This window comes from Dermacentor albipictus, chromosome 1 (genome assembly GCF_038994185.2).
Source record: "Dermacentor albipictus isolate Rhodes 1998 colony chromosome 1, USDA_Dalb.pri_finalv2, whole genome shotgun sequence".
In the NCBI taxonomy this organism is placed as follows: domain Eukaryota; kingdom Metazoa; phylum Arthropoda; class Arachnida; order Ixodida; family Ixodidae; genus Dermacentor; species Dermacentor albipictus.
In genome coordinates, this window is record NC_091821.1 from 351,277,268 (window position 1) to 351,303,515 (window position 26,248).

General features: G+C 45.3%; 1 protein-coding gene across 1 annotated transcript in view; it reads left to right on the top strand.

Moving 5' to 3' along the window:
* Nucleotides 1-22,019, top strand: part of LOC135909633 (acetyl-coenzyme A synthetase, cytoplasmic-like) — a 64,129-nt gene extending 42,110 nt beyond the window's left edge. Inside the window, exons 8-16 of the mRNA XM_065441640.2 lie at nucleotides 386-578; nucleotides 1,563-1,696; nucleotides 2,948-3,080; nucleotides 9,463-9,519; nucleotides 10,104-10,184; nucleotides 12,140-12,248; nucleotides 14,589-14,788; nucleotides 17,274-17,319; nucleotides 21,435-22,019. Coding sequence (XP_065297712.2) covers nucleotides 386-578; nucleotides 1,563-1,696; nucleotides 2,948-3,080; nucleotides 9,463-9,519; nucleotides 10,104-10,184; nucleotides 12,140-12,248; nucleotides 14,589-14,788; nucleotides 17,274-17,319; nucleotides 21,435-21,643 — 1,162 coding nt within the window. The 3' untranslated portion in view covers nucleotides 21,644-22,019. The remainder of the gene's footprint in view (nucleotides 1-385; nucleotides 579-1,562; nucleotides 1,697-2,947; nucleotides 3,081-9,462; nucleotides 9,520-10,103; nucleotides 10,185-12,139; nucleotides 12,249-14,588; nucleotides 14,789-17,273; nucleotides 17,320-21,434) is intronic.
* Nucleotides 22,020-26,248: the final 4,229 nt, after the last annotated feature.

Here is a 26,248-nt window from a genome sequence, read left to right on the forward strand (position 1 = left end):
CTGTGCAAAGCCCTCGCTCTGATACAGCTGTTACATCGATACCAGGTGATAGGCGAGGGAGTGTGATAAGGGAAAGGTAAGGGGCTAACCAAATCGCAGTACGCTTGGATACAGTTGTGGGTTAAGGGAAGGAATAGATTCAGATGATAGGTTAGGACAGAGCTTCAGGTAAGCTGCAGACGGACTGGATTGTTCTTGGATTCCCCACAAACGTTTTCACACTCCTGACATCACAAATCACAGCGGAATTTCTAGGGCGAAATTCCTAAGTGCATCGTTTAGGAAGTAAACAAATACAGCGTTCTTTTCTTGCGCCAGAATTCCAGATGCAGAAGCAGCATGCTTCAAGTATATTCATGCAACCTGAACTTCGCCGATTTCGCAGTGGTTCGACGGGTCGTCCCAAGGGCGTGATCCACACGACGGGCGGCTACCTACTGTACGCGCTCTCCACCATCTACTACACGTTCGACTACCGGCCCGAGGACGTCTTCTTCTGCTCGGCTGACGTCGGGTGGGTCACGGGACACACGCACGTCGTCTACGGGGTGCTCGCCAACGGTGCTACCAGCGTGCTCGTGAGTACGCTCGGAATGAGTAGGACTCTTTAGCATCGTACTTTGCAGCGACGATTTCAGCTTGCTAAAGCAATGGGGGGAGACAGGCAAGTTCTCTCCCCCTCCCCTTCCCCTTGAACTGTTGATAGAGGTACAAAATTTATCCCGACATAATCTTCTGATCAGCCAAAAAATGTTGGCGGCACCGTAATTTGAGTCTATTGAGCTTTTAATGTAAGTATCTTACAACCGCCAACAATGCCATCCAAGGTCATTCTCGAGCTCCAATAGGCCTGAGGACCCGCTTTGACAGTAAATAATTGTACCTTAGCAAAATCACCGTGCGTGGTAATATACAGTTCTTAGGCATTCGCTTAATTTACATTCCTTTAACAATATATATCTTGCAGCGGTGCATTCCAGCTTAGGCATGGTCTTTCCAAAATGACGTGCCTCATTTTCCTCGGCTTTTCTACGGTTCCGTCAAGCTTCTGAAACATCGCAGTAACTGTCAGTAATGCCGGAAACTGCATGTAGTCATACTCTATTTCACTAGCTGTACGTTTGCACGAAATATTGTTACACGATTTGAGATAATACCGCAACAAAATGCCCCACCCCCTTAAAGTACTTTCACAAGACCTCCATCATTACTGTATTTGTTTTAGCATCGTATTTGTGTTTTATTTTCATATATGCTGCCAACCCGACGCAGGAAATGTGGTCTGAACCAGCAATGGGGCATTGAGACTAACTGCAAGGATGCATTAATGATTATGTGTATTGCATTTCAATTCACATGCTATGTACTCTACAGTTAGTTTGTCAGGTTTTGTGTTCTAGCACCATAAACGTACTAACTGCTTCAGTATCCGAACTTATCTACCAGCGCTACTTATTCTGCCGCACCCCTACGTGCTGCAGCTGCACTGTTCCGCTCTACTGTGGCTTGTCAAAGAGTTACCAGGATAGTTAAACTCAGAGTACGACGTAAACTGTGCGCAGTTCGAAGGGGTGCCCTTCTATCCTGACCCCGGACGTTTCTGGGAAATCATCGACCTGTACGAGGTCACCAAGTTCTACACGGCGCCCACGGCTATTCGCGCCCTCATGAAGTACGGTGACTCGTTCGTCAAGAAGTGAGTGGCCTGAACAGTTCTTCGATGCCCAGTTACTTTCCATAAGCTGCTTCGAGGTCCTTGAATATCAGCGCTTACATTTACGCTGTAGTCTCATCAATTCACTTTTGCCCTCATTTTGCCTTCTGAGTGATATGTATTATAAAACATTCTTTTTCTTTTTACATTTAAGATTGACGCGGCTAGGTAGTCAGTACAGGCTTGCACATTAACTGCGGCTTTTCGAGAATGGTGGCACGTGGGTTGCTATGAACCAGCCATCTCGAATTTATTACGCAGACATGCCAACACACGTAACGCATAAAACAACATGAAGAGGACCGTGCCGTTTCGACGGCCGGAAATTTGCCACACGCGAAGAACAGTCCAGGTAAATGGAAGCTAAAACGCGCGTGCTCACGTACCCACGTACACACACACACATCTACACACAGATGCACATACACACGCACAGACGCGCCCGCGCGCCCTTTCAGCAATTAGTGCAGATCAAAAATTATCGCTGTGGTGAAGCGTTTCAGGTGACGGTTTGCCATTCAAGATCATCCACCATAAATGTGTCATGCGCTGAAATGTTGCGCACTGTGCATGCATGTTGGCGCGCAGACAATGACGTCAAAGCCTCCCCTGACAACTTCATAAGCCTGCCTTTTTGCGAGCAGCAGGAAGTCAAAGGTTATGAGCGACGTAATATGGGCCTTCGAAAAAAGTGTTCCATGTCAGTTAGATAAAAAAACAAAATGTCTGCGAGGTTTCCCTGTGGCACAGCTAGAAACGAACACTATATAAAGTGAGGTTAGCCTGCGTTAGAAAAGTGCATGTTATGAAACAAGCAGGACGCGTTCTCGTAACGATAACTATTTATACGACCAGGTAAACGTACTGCCTCGGATGACATGCTGGCCTACGATTGCGCTACAGGTGTTATTGCGGGACAAGGCCTCAACAATGCTTTTAACCTGTTTCTAGTTCGAACGTTAGATGACATTGTGTGTGCGCGTATGCTTGTACGTGTGCATAAACATGCGTAAATTTTCGTTATTTATTTATTTATTTATTTATTTATTTATTTATTTATTTATTTATTTTGCATCCTTCATCATTAAAATATAAAGAATCATAACAAGCCTGTACCCTCTCTGGCTAGAGTAAGATGTTGCTAAACATGGCCTCTCCATCTCTGTCTCGTCTGTTCATGCGTCATATATAATGCAAAGCGTTCACCTCATCGACAGTATCATTACTCTGCAGACACAGCCGAAAGTCGCTGAAACTGCTGGGGATCGCGGGTGAACCCATCGGTCCAGACGCATGGTTCTGGTACCACCACGTGGTTGGCGAGTGCCGTTGCATCGTTCTGGACACGTACTGGCAAACGGAGACGGTAAGGAGGCATAGCCTTGGAAAGGCTGAATACCTTACAGCTTACGGTAACCGTTATCTGTCTGTAGTAGCTGACTTCTCTCCTGAACCGAGCTTAGCCTCAGTTTGTACGTCGGGTGAAGAGGAAGTTCTATGCGGGTTCTGGAAAGAGAGAGAGAGAGAAGGAAAAAGAAAGGCGTGGGGTTCAACCAGACGCGCGCCTGGTTTGCTACTTCTACCATACATAGAGGAAATGGGGTTAAAGCAAAGAAAGAAAGAAAGAAAGAAAGAAAGAAAGAAAGAAAGAAAAAGAAAGAAAGAAAGAAAGAAAGAAAGAAAGAAAGAAAGAAAGAAAGAAAGAAAGAAAGAAAGAAAGAAAGAAAGAAAGAAAGAGGAATGAGGGCGCCGCTTCATCCAGAGGTGCACGTCGGCACCACGGTTTGTCACCGATGTCTGTAGACATCGGGAACTCCAACAATTCGCACGCCGCTTTATGAGCCCGAACCCTACCAGAGACTCTAGGCGTGTAATGGTTCTATAAACGTTCTTGAGGAAAACGGCTGAGATCGTTGGTCTCACATGACAGCTGTGTTGGACCCGCTCATTTTGCTTGTTTACTTGTTTTGCGAAGGTTCATTACGGCTTTTGTTAGCTGCTCGTTTTCAAGCGCAACGGATGCTCTGAAATGCGGCTCCTTGTTCTCCCGGCACGAGCGGAGCACTCCAAACGCTTTCGGCTGGTTCCGTCTTCCGAGGCGGAGCGTTGTATTTTAGTTAAAGCGCGGGTTTTGTTCCACTCAAGCGGCGCCTTTCAATTTCATTTCATTGTAGGAGGGCTTGGAGAGAAAAATATTATTTTCCTTTCTTTAGAGTCACAAAAAGAAAAGGAATTAAAGCCATGTGACTGCGTCCATCTAAGAAGCTATAACGCAATAAAAAATGTGACAAGTATTCGGCGGGGCCACTTCACCAGCAGCGTAAAGCGAGAACGACCCTGTTGTTCCCGGCTGCTCTGTATACATCTGGTAGAAAATGTGGAGCCATCTTAAAAAGACATATTTAGTAATAAGATAGAGGTTAAGCGAGAAGCCGACAGGGCACGATGATAAGCGGAAAATAAAGCAAATAAATGCAGGAATAAAGCGAGTAAATAACGCTAGATAAATGCCGGACGGCGTAACGGACGTAAGGATAGCGGCGGATATAATCGGAAAAACTAGACCACGTCTCGTGGAAGCTCAGGAATGGCACGAATGTATTCTGTGTTGCGTGTACATTGTGTGAATGACTATATATCACTTCAAATGAGCGACTGATGGGTAGTGTGATAAGCTGATATAACAGATCGTTTGCTCTTTAAAATATCTCTCGCAGACTCTTTTGTGAGAGCATAACCTCTTCCGTCATGCATACATGGGGCCGAATTTGTGGAGTATCACGCTCGTAAGCGTTCTTTGCCGTAGACCTTAGCTACCGAAGTGGAAAGTGGAAGCTTGGGCGAGTAGGTGATTCAATATCGACATGATTGCGCAGCGAAAAAGACGAGGACCTTTACATCAGCATGCCTTCTATTGCTCCCACCAAAAACAATATTAAGTATCTGGCTGTGTTGCGATAGGGCATCATGAGAAGTGTGACGTCATGCAAAAGATGTACTTTCATTATTGTTCGTCTCTAAAGTATTTATATTTCTGGCGGTTTCGTGAATGAAGCATGGCTGAAGATCGCGCCTGTGTTGTGTCCTTTCTTGTGTCCTCGTCTTTTGCGCTGCGCAGTCATGTCGATACTTAGCTTTATCGCTTTATACTTTATAGCTTAGCTTATAAAAACGTCTTTATCGCTTAGCTAAATCATCTGCAAGTAAAACAACTTGGAAAACCTATAACGTTGCCAATAATCTGTACTTAACTGCACTAAAAAATGCTAAAGACAATTACTTATCCCATACATTACCTGACATGCTTACGACAGATATCCGAAAGTTTTGGCGCGTCATTAACCCGTCTTCTGATAGCTCGATCACCTTGAAAGATGAGTCTGGTGAAGTCATTTCAAGTGAAGCTTGCGCAAACATTCTCTGTGAATCATTTGCAAATAATTTTTCCACTTCATCGAGCATTGATCTACCACACACAGAACACTACAACTATCTCATTATGCAACCCATAGCTCTTGACTTTGCAGGTATTGCTAGGCTGATTCATGATTTGCCTTTAAACTCAGCTCCCGGTTATGATACCATTAATAGCAAATTTTTGAAAAACACTACCACATACTGTTCTGTAATACTTGCTAATATTTTCCAGCAATCAATAAACACTTGTACTCTGCCATCTCAATGGAAAATAGGGAAGGTGGTTCCATTGCATAAGTCTGGTAACAAAAGCTCACCCCTGAATTACCGCCCGATTTCGCTTACCAGCACCTGTTGCAAACTTCTTGAACATGTTATATTTACTAATCTCGTTGACTTTCTTGACTCGAACACATTTTTCACCTCTGCTCAACATGGTTTTCGCAAAACATTCTCCTGTGAAACCCAACTAATATCATTCACTCATAGATTACACTGTATTTTAGACCGCGCCTCCTGTGCCGACTGTGTATTTTTAGACTTCAGCAAAGCATTCGACAAGGTTTGCCACAAACTGCTCCTATTCAAGCTGAGTCTTTTAAACCTTGACAGTAACCTGCTGAAATGGATTGAGTGTTTTCTTACTAACCGTCATCAATTTGTTACTGCGAATAATTACGATTCATCATTGACTGAGGTTCGTTCTGGTGTGCCTCAGGGATCAGTACTAGGGCCCCTACTGTTCCTGATTTATATTAATGACCTACCTTCTTCATTGAAATCTCACATTCACTTGTTTGCTGACGATTGCGTGATATATCGTGAAATAATTACTAACGACGACACTAATGCTCTTCAGTTTGACTTGGACTACGTGATTGATTGGTGTAACACTTGGCTTATGGAACTTAATATTAATAAATGTAAAGTTATGCGCGTGCAGAGGAACACCTCAAGTACTCTTCCTACTTACTATCTAAATAAAATTCCTTTAGAACCCGTTAACTCATACAAATACTTAGGAGTTCATATAACAGCAAAACTAACCTGGAACATTCACACTGAGTACATAATAAATAAAGCTAATAGCATGCTCGGTTACTTACGCCACAAGTTTTCCAAAGCACCATCATCCTTAAAATTACTACTTTACCAGTCATTAGTGCGCCCTAAATTAGAATACGCTGCAGCTGTGTGGGACCCATACCATGAAAACCTTATTTCTTCACTCGAGCTTGTCCAAAATAACTCAGTCCGATTCATATTTTCAAATTATAACCGTACCGCTAGCATAACATCAATGAAGGACAATCTATCTCTTCCATCACTTGCATCTCGCAGAACAATAGCACGTTTGACACTGTTTCACAAATTTTATTACCATTCCTCCCTTCACAGTAACTTCATTTCTCAGCCTCATTACCTATCGAGCCGCATCGATCATCGCCATAAGGTCGGACTTCAAACAGGCAACACTAACACTTTCAGTCAATCTTTCTTTCCCAGATCATCACGACAGTGGAACCACCTTCCCTGTGAAATTGTATCTATTGTCGACAACAAACTGTTTCGTAAGGCTTTAGCTAACATTGTATAATTAGGAATTATTAACATGTTATTTCATTTACTTGCCGTACTTACAGGCGACTAAGGACGACACTGGTTAACATTGTACTAACAGGAATTACCAAGTTGCTACTTTGTTTACATTGTCTGTCGTACTTACAAATATTGTGCAAGATATTACATAGTATTGTATAATTAGTAATTACTAACACACTGCATTGTTTATTTTCCGTACTTTATTGTTATACTTCCCGTTTTCCCACTCCCCTCTGTAATGCCTTCGGGCCTTGAGGGTACCATAAATAAATAAATAAAATAAAATAAATAAATAAATAGCTGCTAACATGTCCAAAGGCACGATTGGCTGTCGTCTGCTCGCATGAACAGTTCTAGTTAAATAAATGATCATTATTATTTTTTTGTTGTTGAATGCGGGCCTTGGTGCAGCGATAGAAATGTTAACCTCCGAGCGAAAGGCGTAAGATCTGTCGTTGTTTGCGTCCAAGTTCCCGCACAGGCAGAGGACGCTCGATCACCACTTTGATGCATACTTCGAAATGTTTGTCGCTTTTGTCCTCGTTATTATTTGTTTTACCCCCTTGAGTCACGGCGTGCACATTTGTGTAGCACGACCTACCTTTGCCGTTTCTGTGCACTGGTGGCAAAGAATAGGCCACGGACATTATGTATAGGTTAAATTGAACATTCTGGCTATCTAGCTATCTCCATTTTACTTCTTAGTGGAATGTATCGTTAATTACAGACGACCGATTTAGTGAAGGCACTACCGTGTGTGGCGGGACATTTGACGCAGGGCGTTTGGGTAGCAATTTCTAATTTTTTTTTTCTTCTAGTAATGAAAAGGGGAGGACGGACGCTTGTAGCTAATAATTACCTTTTGCATGATGTAATTCGAGCAGGTGATTCAATTCTTTTACAAAGAAACGTTTCATGGCTGTCTGTACAATAAATATATATTTAATTGTTTTGTAAATATGAAGACTCATTAGAATATACACAAAGACATTCTACCACCTCGACTTGCTTTCAATGGAGTCTCCAGCGCCTTGGCATAACATTACGTAAAGCTCAAGCATTTATTGGCAGTCGATTATAACTCGTGACATAAGGGTTATTATTAATATCTTTTTTTCCACGATGCTTTATGATGTCCAGCAGTTCGAACAACTAGACCGATATACAACTAGACCAATATATTTTACAGGCGCTGCCCATGTGCTTACCATGCAGCCTTGCCACGATTGCAGTGCGCAGAAATTGACGAGTGGTGTAACTTTAATCTCGCAAGTTGACAGAGGAAAACGACGGGCTGCTGATTGTTGTCCGTGCCTTCAAAAAGTCGCTTCGTCGAGGTTCTGCTTATAATATAGGTGATATCATTCGACCCACGGAAAAGGCAGAAAATAGGCAGAAAGAAAAACACATCCTGGTGGAGAGCTCGCAAGGAGGGACGGCAACAAGAACGAAAAAAAAATGCAGAATAAGCATAAACGTGATCGCTGCCGGCTCACAGTCTCACACGAAGTTCTTTCTTCATCTACTGTCGCACCAGCGCGCACGCCGATATATAAATGACACCGACAGACCTCTTCAGGTTATTTGCCCTAGTCGCCGATAGATGGCGTCGTGATCATTTGAAGCAGGCTAGGCGACTATTTGTCACCGCCCGTTTCAAAGGGAATGCCAATAAATCATCATCACCAGCAGCAGCAGTAGCAGCCAGAACGTTTGTGCCCGCATTATCTGTGATATTCTCGTTGCTTGCCAATTTGGCTGTGTTTTGTGCTTGGAAACCAACATTTTTATTTTATTTTTTTATTTTTCTTGAACCGAAAGAGAGAAACGAAAAGGGAAAGGTAGGGAAGTTAACCACGACGTGCCTGGTTGGCTACCATGCACTTGGGGAGGGGAAAGTGGGAGAATAGATAATAAAGAGAGAGAAGAAAAATAATAGAGAGTCAGTCATTTGCAGAGTCAGTCGCAGAGGAATGCCCACTGTCACAAGCGCCCGTACAGTCCAGTAGCCTTCAAGAAGTACCGAAGTGCTTCTGTGGACTTTCGCACGCAAGAATGCATAGGCTCCAGGATCCAGGTTTCAGGTCCCAGGATCTTTTCCTCTGAGAGCACTCCATTATCTACCTGGCTCAGTTTAATTGTACAGTACGTCATTGAGCGTCAAAGCATGGTCAGTGACACAGCTGGTCCATAGTCTCATCGCACCCGCACAATGGAGTTTTCAACCTAAGAGTAGAGTTTTGAGCAAAACTGCTTCGACTGAGAAGGTGAATGTCACAGAATAGCTTCCTCCGACCGTCGTGCATAAGACAGTGATACTCTGACTTTAAATGGCAATATGAACACCGGGAATGGCGCACAATCGCAACATTTTCGATAACGACAGTCAGCTCGCCAGCCTTGGGCTTCACGACCACTCGATCAATGATAGCGAATCATAGATCATGCCAATTCGTTGAAGAACCGTACGCTATGCTGACTAAATACCCCTGGTTACATACGACTGATTAAATATCAAATATCGCCTCACGCTATATTTTTTTCATCTCTCAGTATAAGGATTCAGAGACTTCATTTCTTCAATACACAAACGCCCTCATATGCGCGGGATAAACTGACTTTCACAATTACCGAAAGCAGTCGAGGCTACTCAGTGTTTAACTTGTTGAAATGATGACCTCATCTACATTTTTCATTTATTATTATTATTTTTTGTCACGCAACAACAGGGTGGACAAATGATCACGCCTCTGCCAGGCTGCACGCCCCTGAAGCCAGGAGCAGCGGTGAGTGGGGATTAAATCCTACATATCCTCTTTCATACTTCTAGTATCTCTCTGCACACGGAGTGTGCAGAAAAAAGAACCAGCGTTGCTGAAAAAATTAGAAATGAGGTGTGTTGCTTTCATTTTGTTTTACTTACTGCAAGGGCATGTTAATTATCACCAGCCCCTGACAATAACGTTTACTACTGTTACCAAGATTGCCTAAGTAAGTGAAGCCAAGTAAATTAGAATGATTTAACAAATACAAGGCAGAAAAATTGCTTCGCAAAACGTTCTCTCTACGCATATTATGAACGCTGCTTTTACCTGGTTGCGTAAAAAAATTCCTCCTAACAAGGACTGCCTACTGAAGAATTTCGAGATTACGGCTCGTATTTTCTTACATTTTCTTTCATTTACAATACTTTTTGTTCCTCATCCTTGCCCTACACTGTCGCCGCAATTGACAACTCGGCAGGACAAATGACAGAGAATGAACAAAATCCGAGAAAAATAATGTCCGCAAACTACGGTCTTAGTGTGCACCGTGTTGACCACGGTAATTACTTCTCTTTTTTCTCTTTCTTTAATTCATATTTGCGCAGACACTCCCATTCTTCGGTGTGGCGCCAGCCATACTCGACCCGGATGGCAAGGAGATCAAAGGTCCAGGAGAAGGTTACTTGGTGCGTACCAAAGGACGTGTTTCGTCATAACTTTAGAACTAACACAGATTAAAAGTATCCGGCTACGAACCGATAACTTAAGGGTGTGGAAATATTAGTTTTTGACACCAAAATAAATGCCACCAGAAGCTAATCGAATCGAAAGTCGAACATTCTCCAAACCGTTTGAGAATAATGTGCTGCTTTCTCACCATTAATATACGAAAATGTCACATCCTGAAACTGCAAACATTTTAGAATTTATTGTTACACTGCACATTATAACGCATGCTATTTTAATAGCACAAAAGCAGCACTTTCAGGAACATCTAAACTGTTCAGCACTCTTCGGAGAATGTGTGGTCAAGCGTCATCGTATAAAGTTTTAAAATACAGCCTTATGGGTTAACTAACTTGTTTGTATACTTTCGAAAACACACCAGAAACGCGTGTCGTCTGCGGCGATGGCACAGCGAAAACAACTTTCTTTTGTAGGTCGAATGGTCTCGGCAAATTGTTACACCGTAGTATCGAGCACGTTGAAATGGAACGCATTCAGATTTAATCCTATGCGAGGGCACAGGTGCTGCATCTATACATAGTACCAAGCAATATGCACCGCAGAATGCCATGTGTAAACATTTTATTGTCGTTGATCGTGTTCTTACCGGAAGAGTCCGATTCTTTTAGCAACGCAGTGAGCTCTAATATACGTTACGACCACTGCGGGTGGGATGAAAGTTATCGCATTTGTCTTCCAGTTTCATGTTTTATCGCGCACATTCGATGACGTGAAATGTTCGACAAATATTCGGATTTTCGAGTTCTGATTATTCATTTCGAGGACCGAATCGAATAGTACAATATTCGACTCGTCATTTGAAATATTCGAATTCGCGAACCCCTATAGATACCTCATTGACATGACTCTTTGAGGTGCTGGGCTTACGGGTCAACTCATTTGGTTCTACGCATGACTAGTAGATTCACTCGAGATTCCACTGTAAATTCCCGCATGGTGATGTTCCTGTCGAGTATGCTTCGTTTACATATAGCGTACATTTCCTGCCTTTTAGCAACGAGACTCTTATGAAATCGTGTCCGCTATACTAGACATTGGTGCAGCGGTATGATACAGCTCCTAACTCTGACTAATAGAGGAGCCGGATTTTTGCCTCGCATACCATACCCCCCCCCCCCCCCCCCCGCCCGTTTCGGTACCACTGCAAATAAGCGTCAAATTTAGTCAGTACGGTATCCAACGTTTGCGTCGCACTCAGTGACATCGTCATGTGTGCGTAAATTGAAACTCTGGTTTATAGCACGAACCTGCAAACGAAATTGCAGTTCGAATCTATCTGAGTCATGTTTCAATGTCCAGCCGTAAGACGCCCGCTTAGCGTGCGTTTGTTAAACGTGCACTACACGCCGCCATACGCGAAGGCGTCGGACATTCAGAATGCATGCTGTGTTCGTCTCATGCGAGTAAATGACCTTCTGCGTAATGCGCTTGCGCCGGCCCATATCACGCATGCGCACCTAACGTTCATGTTTCGCTTGTTATACTTCGAACGCATGACTCGCTCGGTGTAATATAACTGCCTTATTGTCATCATGCATGATCTTCCCTTTTTCCTATCCGTAAAAATATACTTTCGTCGCACTGTGGTGTAGTAGGCCAGAGAATCAACTTTATGGTATATATCTCTACCGACTTAGGCACCACCTTCCACTACGTTTCGGGAAAAAAAGCCTCTTTCTTTCTTTCTTTCTTTCTTTCTTTCTTTCTTTCTTTCTTTCTTTCTTTCTTTCTTTCTTTCTTTCTTTCTTTCTTTCTTTCTTTCTTTCTTTCTTTCTTTCTTTCTTTCTTTCTTACCTGCACAGTTCTGAAGAACGAACCTTTGTGTCTTTGTGTCATTTAAAAAAGTCTAGTGCGCACTTTGAAGTATTTTCCTTCGTTCGTGGGGCAATTTCAGGTTATTAAGAAACCGTGGCCCGGCATGATGCGCACCTTGTACAAAGATCACGACCGCTTCCAGAAGAGCTACTTCACGAAGTTTCCCGGATACTACTTCACTGGCGATGGTGAGTGCGCTACAGCTCATGTGCGTTTCAAAGCGACAGGCATCAACGCGTGTTCCCTGTCTAAGGCGAAGGCAGCGTCATGCTCTACCTTCAATCAGGGAATATACCGTTATCCGTTTGCAGTGGAATAGCTCCTTAGAATTATTTCTTTTTTGCTTAATGTAGTGGCGTCGATGATCATTGTTCCGAGAAAGCGGCTTGCATAATAAACTTTGGAGGGCTGCACCACGTAGTCTGAATTTTTCATTCTCTTTTGTTAAGTGAAGTAGCTAAGCGGCATAGCTCGTAAAGAGGCACTACGTTTATAAACAGCGCTCATAGTTACACCACAAGTATTGAAAAACTGATGTGCTGTCTTGTACCGCGCGAACATACACAGATGCCCCTGGTCGGCGTACCTGTGGTTCTAAGTAATTCGCAAGCAAAAAAAATAATTTAAAAAAAAATGTGAAACGCCTTACACCGAAAACATCGTTTATCTCGTATTATTGTGATACCGATGCAACAGTGACTAGCAGATACTGCGAGCCTTATCGTAGAAATAATATGCTCCTCAAGCAAGCCTATGCATATCTAAGAACTCAGCAAATAACTTAATGGAAACGACTTTCTTCCCTCCGGCTACTGTCCACCATGCTGCAGGCTACAGAAATTTGACAAATAACGTGAGGAAGTTGGAAGTGCATGTCCCAAAGCCTCTCAAGTAAAAAAAAAGGTAAAGAAGTTAATGATGCTTTCCAAATTTAATGTTTTGACGAAGACAACGTGTGACGCGGGCTTCTCCTCACAAGAAACCTTACTGTAGAGAAGCCAACCTTCAACTGACAAAATCACTTGCGTTTAGTTGCTTCTCCGCAATACTGTAATGTATTGCGGTGAGGCATACATTATGCACTGCGGTGAAGGGAAGTAAAAAATGTCTGACAATTACGATATTCTCTAATGCTAAATTTGAGCGCAGCTGTATACGTGTTTTCATTTCGCGATATATTCAGGGGAAAAATTTGAGACCAAAACCGCGGCACCGACTGGCAGTGGGCCAGTGCCGTCAGCGCCTTCGCAGAGGCAGGAGCAGTTTGGGAACGCTGGCATGATGAGAGGCATCGGAGCCAGCTGTGGAAGGCGACGACGACGAAGGCGCGAGCAATATATTGGGGCAAAGAACTTGATACCGAAATCACCGCGCCGACTGGCAGTGGGCCAGTGCCGTCAGCACCTTCGCAGAGGGGAGGGGTGACAGTATGGGAACGCTGGCATGATCAGCGGCATCAGAGCCAGCTGTGGAAGACAACGACGAACGCGCGAGCAGTGGTACGAGCGCGCTCACGTGGTTAGGCAGATGGACGGCGACGCTTAACCCAAGAACGGGCACCGAAGAGCTGCACTCTAAAATATGTGCAACTACTGAGTGTAAACAGTGTGTTATTGTTTATTGTATTATGGAAGCGCCTCCAGGACACCAAAAAGACAAGAGGGACACCAAATCTGCACGTACCTGCATGCTTGCACATTCACGCAGGAAACGGCTGCCGATGCCAGTCGCAAGTATCAGGCGCTAGTCACCGTCTGTAAGCGTGCAGAAAAAGTCAATCATTCGCGCATACGCACGATTATTCTGCGTCCTCACAACGTCGGTTTCTTTGCCGTCAGGGTGTCGGTTCCTCATTGCGAAGCCAGCAGGGTTTGGCAGGCTACATAGTATGCTTAAAAAGCATTATTTTTCCAAGTAAGTAAATAAAGTAAATTAGTAAAGCACGGCTTGTGAGAAAAAATACTATATCGGCTTAATAAATTGGGATGAGGAATATGATCATCTCTGGTGTAACCAGCTGTAACATTGCAAAAAAAAAATAAAGTATGCCGGTTATATTCGTGTCGTTGGTGTAGGAAAGGGATTCAAGAGCTCTCTTTGAAAAATTTATGCCGCGATGATTGCAGTGTATCGAACTTGTGGATGAGATACACTGGCAAGCGAAAGTTTTTACTGTTAGGACATGAAGTTTAAGTTGTCGAAATTTTGATCTGCCAGGACCTGCAGACGTTACGACCTGACTACACTCTGAAGCTTTTTTTTGTTGTTGTTGTTGTTGCTTTTATCAGCCGTGTCCGTCCGATGTCCACATAATCTAGCCCTCATTGGCTGTCACGTTTCACGAGTGTATTGTTCGGGGATTCAGATATATTACGTACAACGATTCCTCTGGTTACGTTCTCTTTTTTATGCATCTCCCTTAAACGACGATACGCCCACCTCGTCACAGAATGACGCTGGCAGCATTAGGGATAATCGAGTAAGCGAACATAAGACGAACGTTGGTTTGGGGTGGTCCCGATTCGCAGGGGCCCGCCGCGACGAGGACGGCTACTACTGGATCACGGGCCGCGTGGACGACATGCTGAACGTGTCGGGCCACCTCATCTCGACGGCGCAGGTCGAGGCGGCGCTGCTCGCCGTGCACGAACTCGTCGAGGCGGCGGCGGTGCCCCGGCCGCACAAGGTCAAGGGACAGTGCCTCTACTGCTACGTCGTCCTAAAGAACGTCAGTCCCCCCATTACGTTTATCTTTAATCTGAAAAGGGCTACCTTAAAGGGACACTGTAAAGAGAAAAATGATTTATTCTGCATCAGTAGATTTCCTTTCTACGACACTAAAAACACCACTCTTACCGCAATAAGACGCTTGGTAAGCCAGAAAAAGCGCAAGAACGAAAGACGGGCGGCGACGCCTCCTTGAAGTTTCCGCACCTGGACGCTGTGACGTCATGAATTTTGATTGCATCTTCTGGGCCCTACTTACTTATATAGCGATACAGACTGACTACATTGTGTTCTAAAGGAACCAGATATCGAACATAGCAAGCTTCGGCAACCTTTACTCAGCCAACTTGGCCCAAATGCGAAAACATACTTTGCAATCCCTGACGTCACAATGACGAACCAGCATCGGCGATTCGGCTCGAAATTCAAATACTGATACATCGACCTTCATTTTCGCGTCTAATACTCAAACTATTATTTTGAAATGAGTGCCTGTAGGGTTCTCAAACGATTATTTATTAGTCTAAACTAATTTATTGTTTCGCTTTAGTGTCCCTTTAAGGCATATAGTGAGAAAAGAACGGTATACATAAATGGGTGCAACCCTGCATCGCCCACGAACTTTAGTAAAGAATCGTAGAGACAAATGCGTGCGAACCCACTCGTCGAAGCCGGCAGGCCAGTCCTTGTTGGGGCCCGTTCCACTGAGAAAGGGCTCCCGGATATGTCTTACGCATGCACTCGGGCAGGACGCCAAAGCGCGATGTCGGTAAGAAAAAAATGCGCACCGGGACTAACATGTCCCGGTGCGCATTTTTTTTCTTACCGACATCGCGCTTTTCGCTCTTTTATCGTGAGCCTAAATATGCGTTTGGAGCGCAAATAACAGATGCTGCTCCCAAGTCATAACCAACAGCTTACCGATATTCTTGAAAGAGAGAAGTGAAGAGGAAAATGCAGTGCAGCTATATCCTTGAAAAGTATACTATGAGGGCATTCTACCATGTACTAACCTGTAGGGCTGTAACTTGGAGGTTAACAAAGAATCTTGCGAAGAAGCTAAGGACGGCAATGCGGATTAGTGAACAACCGGATACACGTGATCTTCTAGTCGAGATTAAGAGAAGGAAGCGGACTCGGGCAGGACACCAACTGCGTAAAATAAATAACTGTCGCTCTGTAAGAGTATACAGGGTGTTTCACGTAACTTGTCCCAAGCACCTAAATAAAGTGGTTAGCCGCAGCTGAATGAAACCAACGGCACAAGGTTTGCCATCGCGTGGCGTTCGTTGTAGTTTTTTTTTTATATTCCGCTTAATAAGTCGTGCACTACGATAGCGCACGATTACAGTCACGTGGTTTTATTTCATATTTTGCGGGCTTTCATTGAACGCCGAAAACAATCACGCAGCATGTACTTTGCCACAAAAAATTGAATCGGTCGTTTCTGAACCCCTCTACAACGCAATGAAACGCGCTTGGCCCTAAAGTGAATATTGAAAATTTTGCGTAATTCATCTTAATTAATTAACTAACTAAGCGGAATATAAATAATACCCTAAGGAACGCCACATGGCGATAAAGCTTATGCCGTTGGTTTCTTTCGACTTTCTTTAAATCCTTAGCACAAGTTATGTGAAACACCCTGTATGGCCTCCGAAAATGACTAACAGAGCGGTTGCCAAATGAAGGGAAAGCGAAGTACAGAAGATGGCAGAGGATCAGCTTGTGTTGTGAGGTTAGGAAATTCGCAACTACAAGATGGAGGCAGCTGACGCAACTATTGGGAGCCGAAGTCTCTGCGGGCGCCGCCGCGCACCCTGTAGCGACCTCCAATACTTTGCTTTGTTTTTTTTTACACTGACATGGGTTGCCACGCGGTATAATGGCGTAACTGAATTTGTAAAAAAAATGCATATGGAGGCCCGTTTCATGTAGATGCCGGAACAGCGGCTTGCGAAAGGTATTATATACGTGAGTCATCGCTCGTAGTCGTCAGGTTGGTCAGTTCTACGCTTCACATCCCTGGGTGGAATTCTCGCAGACTGTGTTTTATTGTGCTAGGGCATGTACAAAGTGGCAGAGGGGCATTGGCTACAGATCACCGCTTACTTTATTAACCACGCTAACAGCATATAAAAATGCTGTTAGCGGTATCACCTATATTTAAACAACTTAAGCAGTTGGTAACAGAGACTCAGCGTGTCCGCTGTTATAGCGTGCCTTGCAATGCGCCCTTGTGGGTCCGTTGGGTGATCCACGAGCGGACGTTTAGTGTGTCGTGAATTAAAGCACGCTATGGCTGTGCTATGCCTGAAGTCGTACAGATATACCTGTTATTTTGAGCGTGCAAGTGACGCTGCGTCAGTAGGTACTGGCGGGAAGTTACTGCGCTATGCGGCGAAAGCTGACGCTTTATTTTGGTGTTTATTGTCCAGAGTTATGCCTCCGATGACTCGGTTCCATTCATCTCATTTCTTCTACAGGGCAAACATTTCACCGAGGATCTCAAGACCCGACTCAAGCAAAGTGGTAAGTCACACTCACGTCAAATCAAACTGCCAGTACTCGGAGGGCAAAGGCGATTGCCCACGCAGTCGTGACTCGGTCTTAAAGACACCAGAAACACTCCTGTCAATGCTTAATGTTCTTGGCCAAAATCATCGCGATATATAATTCGTAACTCAAGTTTTTCTGGCTGCCAACTTTAATACGACCAGCGACGCAACAGGCAGCTCGTCAAGGGGGGACGCGTCGCCTGCATCCGATACGTACACGGCCCTTGCCTAGCTTCCCCATCCGTCCTTCTCGGCGAAAATTAGTTTTAATGCGTCAACATTGCACAGAGCAGCACTGGTCGACAGTTTTCTTTGAAATACGAGTTTGCAACTCGGGTCGACGTTGGAGGCTGTTTAAAAACCGTCGGTGGGCCGATTTTTATAACAGTGTACGAGATGTATCCCCTGCAAGATAATGCCACAGAATCCCATAGATCAAAATCTGACCTGAGGTAGAGAAATATGACATAGGCGAAGCAACTGGCGGGGTAAGAGCGACGAAGCGAGAAAGGATGAAAGGCGGAGTGGTGTGACGTAGAGAGGCACGTGACACGTGAGTAACGGTGGCAGGTGCGCGTCGGCTGTTGTCGCACTGGATTGAACAATCCACTCGTTCACTGTACTCGGTATGTGGAGCTGCTTGTGATAAGACGTTTGCTGTCGTCCGCACGCATATATGCATGCGAGAGCGGATACACACCGCGGTAGGTAGGTCAGCGCGCAGCGAGTTCAATAGCGAAAGCTCCGTGGTATGTCGTCTGCATACCCATAGCTGTATGTGCCATGTTGACAAGAAACCGGCAGAAAGCCTGTGATTACGCCGGTGCGTTTCGGTGAACCATATGAGACGTTGCACACTCGCAGGCAGCAGCACTAGAAAAGAGCAGGGAGATAGCAGACGCACATAACGACGACATATAGCAACTCCTGCGTGATCACGTCACCAATGTCAAGCGGATGTCGATCGATAACCATAGAATGAAAGTATTTCATGTGTCTATCGCATTAGAGTCCCTGTCAGTTATTTTTTGTGCAGGAGTCATTAGAGCCGTCGTGGTATACGTGCGAGCAGTGCGTGAATTATTCCAAACCATGCCCGAAGAGGTGGAAGAGATGAAAAGTTCTCAACCACTCTCGAGTGGTTAGGTTTCATTAAATTTGTCTGTCTGTGTATTTTTATGTCTCTAATGCGAGAGAAACGAAGTTCTTTCTTTTCTTGTTATGCTTCAGAAAACAGATAAAGAAAGGAACAAAAGGAGAGCGGGAAGTCGTTGTGAGGTTGAGCTTTCTATATCTGAGTAGTTCGTTGCAGCTAATGGATATTTATAGCAGAACTTCTTGTGATGTGCTCTCTCTCTCTCTTTTTGTCCTCTTTGCTTATCCTTATATGTCAGTTCGCGGCCGTGTCGTAAGGCCCACTAGATTTAGTGCTCGGTAGAGAACTAAAGCTACAACCAACTTTAATGGCGCAATCTGTTTCTGCCACTTTCGCGCGCTTTTTCTTTCTTTTTTTCTAGGGAACGTCCTCATTTCCTAACGTTGTCCACTTGAGCCTACGACGGTCTGTCGCTTCTAAACAAAACGGAAATAAAAAAAGAATAACTGAGAAACAAACGAATAAATTCCAGGTTCCCGAGAGAAATAGGACAGCTCTCACTCTCCTGAAGCTGCCATCTACACATTTGTAGAGCCCTGATTTCAACATACAAACAAAAACAACGCGAAAACGGATCTAACTGCACGTGTTGTTTAATAGAGCTGTCGTCGGCGTTCACAAGCTCGGGCGTCTGCCGTGCGAATCCCACGCACTGTCGAGAGTTGGCCAAGAACGCTGGCACAGAGGCTGGTGCAAGCGTAAACCTCGTTTGTCTGCTTCTCTCGTTTCCTAAAAAACGCAGCCGTGGGAGGAATTCGACCCACTTTTACGTCCTAATTCTTTCCAGGTTTCGTGTTTCTGGCTGTACTGTCAGCTCGACTTTGACGAGAAAGCACTTTAGTAGTAGTTCTGAAGATGAAAAAAAAAAAAAGAATTGGAGAGAGGCTACGGAAACTTTCGTAAAATAGCACTTCGGTACCTCCGCTCTCGGACTACCCTGCCGAGTTATCGAATCTGTCATTTCAAGTCGTGGAATCAATGCTGCAAGTTTGCAAAACAATCGCCCCTGCCAAGGATGCCGCTTAATTGCCTCGTGAGCTACGCATTGGGCCAGCCGTGGCAATTGCGAAACGTTTTGAAATGGCAGACTAGGATAACTACCGCAACGTCCGTGTGATAAAAAAGCATGGATTTTCTTGTTTGTTTGTTGCTGCTGCTGTTAGAGTGCTGCATTTCAAGGCCCAATGGAGCGTGTGACATCTTGTAAAGTCAATTTTCGCGTATGGGCGAATACTGAAAGGGCGAAAACAAAGGAAACAGAACGCGTCGATAAAATATCAAGCGTAAAGCTTTAGGAATATGTCACATCATCAGCGTGGCAATATGAACCACTCGTGGAGGAATAAACGAAAGTAAAAGACAGCGGATGCGTATGCCTTTTCTCCTCAGTTCTGTCGTGCCACGCTGTTATTCCCTTCTAAAATGTCGTACCATCTAAGCTCAATCCGCAATTTGAAGTAAATATACACCGCACCAACAGCTGGATCAATTGGTTGCGCATTTGCACTATGCAGAAAGTAGGGAAAATACAGAGGCGCGGAGGCTCAACAGTAAGAGGCGCTGTCTTGTTTTGTTCACATATTGTCATAGGAGTATATTTCACGTTGAGAAAGTTGCTGGAAGGTTCTGTTCGCCACGGCCGGACACACGTACAACCTGTCCTTATTTCTCTGTGTGCGCCTGCTCGCGTCTTGGTGTCCCATATTGTCCCGTGCACAATCAGTTTAGTTTATTTTTTTATACAACATACTTGTGTACTGCATACTTCGAAATAAACACTCATATAAAACCAACGACTTACGGAGCGATTCAGATGTATGTTCTCAGATGTATGACTCGTTTCGACAGAATTGATCCGAACGTCGCTTTCAGGAAGAACGCGGCGACTCTGATATCCATACTCGCTTGACGCTGGCAGCAATCTTCCTGTTGTGGCGCAGTACTGCAGTATACAAAGCCTTCTATAAAACTGACCCGTCTTGTGGCTTTTACATGCTGCGATTGGTCTTAATGGGCAATAACAAGCATAACTTGTCATTGCATTACACTCTACGTGCAAAATTCGATGGACAAACTTGCCAATGCGCTCTGTGTTCAATGTTATTGAGGACTTATATACGATATGTGTGACTGTTGCTGTTACTTGTCAAAGGGACAATTTGTGAAAGTGCGCACTACAATTGCAGTACGACTGACATTCACGGCCCATGAGGAAACACCACCCCCGAGTTGCGCGCTACGAATGTGCTGCTGGTGTTTCTAAGGACTACGGGCCTTATAGAAATTTTGTGAATATATTTATTGTCGTCTGTTTGTGTTAGTGGGTGAGATTTTAGTCTCTGTGTCTATGTTATCCCTGTGTACCTATACGATAATCGTCACCTAGCACTATGAAGAGCATGCCAGGCGATCAGCCCGTCAGTGTCTATATATGTGCAGCACCAAAAATAGAAAACTGAGCGAGTTGGTGCGCGTTCATTGTATGGCCACAGCGTTCATTGTATGGTCACAGCGCTACTGGTACCAAGAGTGAATAACGTATGATCAGCAGATGTACTGTTCAGCGCATGTCCTCTTTCGTCGGTATTCAGTACATGTCTTGGTTATACGTTCTTCAGTCCTTGTATCAGGGGCGCTGTGGCCATAGAATGATCTCCAGAGAGAAATGAGATGGGACGCGAGGTTAAGCAGAAGAGAGGCTTCTGTTTTGCTACCCTGCACTGGGAGAAGGGGAGAAGAAATACGGGAAGAATAGTGGAGAGAGAAAGCAACCACACGAAAGAAAGAAAAAAACACGAAAGGAGGGGGTGCGGAACGACAAAGAGTACCAAAGTCCACAAGCTATTCGATACGTGAAAAGTTTGATAGCGCTATGTATACATCTCCGGCTTTTCGTTGAGGTCAACCTCTCCGCATCTTTCGTGTTTTTGCAGTGCGTTCGAAGATCGGAGCCTTCGCGGACCCGGAGTACATCCACTGCGTCGAGCGACTTCCCAAGACCCGGTCGGGCAAGGTGATGCGCCGGATACTGCGCAAGATCGCCTGCAACGAGCTCGAGCTCGGCGACGTGAGCGCGCTCAGCGAGCAGGACGTCATCTCCGAGCTTCTCCAGTCCAAGTGTTTCATCCAGAACGGACACTGAAGCCGCGTGCGATCGCGACCCGCGGTCGTCGCCCTCGGCCTGCGGTTGCGTGGCTTGCTGTGCCGCAAGCCTGTCCTCAGCACTAGCGGCAGAGCTGTTCGCCTCTTTTCCTAAACAGACACCGCGACTCGTTGGCTATAGTCGGTGCGCAAAGATGCGTAAGAAAACGCAGTAGCGAGAAGGAGACAGTGACGGACCCCTGCGTCCTTAAAGGGGCCCTGCGACAACCGTCTCTTCGTACTTTCCCGAGTTTCAGCCAATTGTAAGCTTTCAATAGTGTATTTGCTCCAAAATACACGCGAGACTGCGCCGTATGGAGATGGAGGTTGTCGTTGGAAAATTATTGAGCTAGAAAGCGAAGCAACTTCTAAGACTGGTGGGCAAAATAAAAGCAGAGGTTATGGCTTGTGACGCGAGTTCGTCACTTTTCTTGACAAGCGCGAAGACGTCATATTCTATATATAGCAGCTGTACGTAGGTTGTCGTTTCACCTGTGGCATCCTTCCGCTTCGATTCGTCAGGTGGCTGTTTTCTTCTCCCAACTTTCTTTCCTTCATGCGATCTTTCCTTTCTTCCTTTCTTTTTTTCTTTTGAGCGTCGATTACATCGCTTGAACGCTTTTCCGCTCCGGTCGCCGCTCTCTCTTTCAAGGTCACGACCGCCGCGCCTCCTTGCTATTTGTAGAACAAGGGCCTTGGTGCACAGCAGGTTTCCTCCGCACCCATGCCGCCCTTTCTTTCTCATTTCCTCACACCTCATTTCTGGTCTCATGTTGGGACGGGGGCGAAGCTACCATTTCTTCTTCGTGCTCTTTCGGCTTGTTCGCTTTGTGCACGCGTTACGCCACCACCACGCAACACCGCGCTCAGAACGCGCGCGTGCCTCTAACCAAAGTCTATAACCAAGTCTACAGAACCAACGATATATCAACGCGGCCAGCTCTCTATCATCTTCTAGTTGCATGTTGCCCATAAGGAGTAGCCGCATAATTTCGCACACGGACTGGCCGAGCAGCGTTCATCAACCCCTGCCCGCCCGACTGAAGCGCTCGCAACAATGACAGCGTAGGCAAAGTATACCACTTCGTGAGGATGTCGCAGGGCCCCTTTAGGAGCTTGCCAGCTCCTCGCTTTCACGCTAGTATTTTAAGCACGTGCTTACTGTTCACCAAATCAGATAGTGGTAGGCTCCTCACAAATTAGAAGCGCACTCTTCTTACCATGATAAAGATATATCCCAAAGTGCCGGGCTAGCCCACTCTGTATTCATTGAACGGTGATAATGTATTCCAGATTTCTCTCTTCAAGCACACGCTTTATGAAAAAGGACAAGCAGCACAACATAACAAGCAGCAGGGTGCGCCAACTTTCTATATCCAGTGCAGCTCGATGTGATAGAACCAGCGTAACAATATTTTATGTAGTTGTTTGATGTACTAGAGTCTCAGTTGAAAGTAAAGACGAAAAAAGAAACACCTTTCTAAGCTTTCGATGTCTGCTAAAATTTTAAAAGTAGTCGTTGAATGTGAGCATTTGCGGGTTTCAGAGCGCACCTCCTTTGAGTTGAAGAGATACGTGGTGTTAAGTGTGCATAGTTATAAGATATTTGAAATATATACATATATTATTCAATAAAGTGCTTTCAGTTTAGGATTGTGGGAAAATATTTTCGGACTCGAAGTATTCCGCGCGAGCGTAATCGATCTTCACCAAAAGTGAACCTCGTAGCAACAATGGCCTGCGGTGATGCTTCGGCTAAGTTGTCGCCCGTTATTGTGACCGTTTGAAAAGCGGTCGATGTGGAGCACGTTGTTGGTCGGGAGCAAGTAAAGGCTTCTACGTGATTCGCTCAAGCATTCGCGGACGCTATCAACGCCAGTTGATAGCATCCGCATTTGATACCTTACTAAGTATGAAATGCGAAAAAGCTGGACGCCCAAAAGAAAATAGGGGTAGTCCAAATCCACGCCCCAGCGATGGGTCTCTCAGAGTAACAAAAAGAGATCTCGAAAGCTACACTTTTGCAGACTGAATCCACTGTAAGCGATTGCTGGAACCGGAAGTACGTCATGGCCGTCATGGTTCACACCCCCTATTCAATTTGCGAAAGCTAATTTAAAGTATATAACGTTCAGTTACGTAAAAACGAGAACCTTCGCAGTGATCAATGATCGAATGTGTCCTTCATTTTCCGGCGTAAGCGTGCCGGCGGTGACATAGCAATCAGGAATTCACTTTGGTTCATATCGCTTATCGATGAGGAGAGAGAGAGAGAGAGAAAGAGCAGGAATAGGAAATGCAGAGAGGTCAACCACACGATCGTCCAATATGCTATCCTACACTGGGGTTTAAAGAAAATGGGGAATATAAAAACGAAAAGAGGGAGAGAGTGAGTACTGTGCGCACGCCGGAGGGTGTACAGGAGGACTGCAAACGGCCGGTGCACGTCAAAAACTACACTAGAGCCATCAGCCATTTCATGAAGAGTACGCCTGCTCTTGCTTGAACACAAAATGGCACTAGTGCAAGGACAGCCTTTTGCGTCAGCGACTGGTTTTACAAGTATTGAAAAGCATCTTAAACTACAAAAATGGCCTGCCATCCAGCTCGCATAATGTTTTCTGGAAGGAGAAAAGCTGGACGTCGCACCAAGGACACGTACACAACAGGTTCTCGATGGTTACCTCGCATCCGCAAGTGTCGCACGTCAGACTGTCGGCCATTCCAATGCGGTAAGAATAAACGTACGCAGACGCCACTTCCAACCCTGAGCGGTATTGCACTAAACGGAGAGCGGCCATCTGTCTCGCTCCAATTCTGACACATGCGACAAACGGGACAGCTTCGAGACGATAGCATAGAAAAACAAAAAAAACAACAACAACGGCGCAGGCTGTCTTGCTGTACAAACAAGAGGTCGACTGTGCACGTTGCTTGTAAACTCGACGGAAATCTCACCTGTGTAAATGACACTGGGTTTTTCACAGGCTCGCACAAACAAAATGTGAAGATACAGCGATAATATATATATATATATATATATATATATATATATATATATATATATATATATATATATATATATATATATATGTGTGTGTGTGTGTGTGTGTGTGTGTGTGTGTGTGTGTGTGTGTGTGTGTGTGTGTGTGTGTGTGTGTGTGAGAGAGAGAGAGAGAGCGTCAAGTCACAGAGACGTCTCCTCTAGCTCCTCCCCTTTTCGTGCCGTCACTTGGACTCGAAGCTGTCTTAGCACTCGAAGTAAACTGTCTTCAATGCTAAGCAGCAGGGTTTCAAGCCGGCAATCGCAGGGGAGAGTCGTGCCGACCACAAGGCCATCTTCAAGAATTACTGTGGATCACAGCGTACCGATGTGCCGCCACGAGTGCTAACGTTCCCCCGGTGTATTGTGGGATACGTCTAGCTTATACGCTAAGTCGCTCCGGTATACACCTGCGCGTAGGTCTAAAACTCGCGGCTGCGGGCATAGGTCTAAGTTTGTGGCTGCGCGCGCTGTGTTTCAGCGAAGTAACGGGAGCTCAAAATCTTGTTGAACCTGCTCTTTCAAGGTAAACAAAGTGTAATTGTTTTCTCTTTTACTGACGTACAATAGCTCTCTCTTGTACGTACGCGCGCCACTCCTTTTTGCTTCCGAGTGCCACACACGTCGAGTGGCTGCGTTGGCGGCGAGAACTCGGCACCTCTTCACATGCGTTCGCGGAAAACGCCCCGACGATGGGACTCACGGGACTGGCGGCAGCCCCAACGCCACACACCCATATAATACCCCTCGTTGTGGGAATGCGCGACCTCGTGCAAGCCGATCGTGACCGCCCTACCGACGCGGTGACGACGACCGAAACTCGCGCTGCACGAGCTGCTGCTGCTGGTGATTCTGTGCATACATCTATACCAGCGTTGTCCTCTATATAAGGAAGGGTGTCCGATGCGTTACAGCTCTCCCTGTTTGGGACTGCTTTAATTCCTGCTGCCAGACCGGGGAAGAGAGTTCCACATGTGGGCACAGGCACGAGGGCGTGAATAAAATAAAAAGAAGAAAGAATGAGAGAATGAGTAAAACAGATGAGAAGGAAAAGAGAAGGGTGGTGCTCGGTCTTGTTTAAGCCCAACGAAGGGCGTGTCGCGGCCGTTCATTAATTGGTGTCGCCAGACATAGCGCGATCTTCCTGCTGCATGCACTGTGAGATAAAACACCGATGAGCAATGAAGTGTGCGTCGCGCAATCATTTAGGATATACGGCCTCGCGCGTCGCCATGACGGCGCTTTTGTCGCTGCTGGGCACGTTGTACACACGAGCACCAGAAAGACATTGAGCTTCACGGTTAACGCGCAAGATAAGCGAATTAATAGACAAGAGTTCCGAGTAAAAGATACCGCCTCTACGTGACGGTTCGCGTGCGCTTTCTTTCTCTTTGCGAGGTCGTGGGCATTCCCGACTCTGAAGACCGCAAAACTGTTTGCCTTGCTCGGAAACCTTCTTAATTTTACAGTTGCAATTATAGCTGTCCGTTGTCGACTCCAACGTCTTCACGGTGGCCTTGGTTGAGCGTTGATTAGTTAGCGAAACGTCCGTGCGGACACATT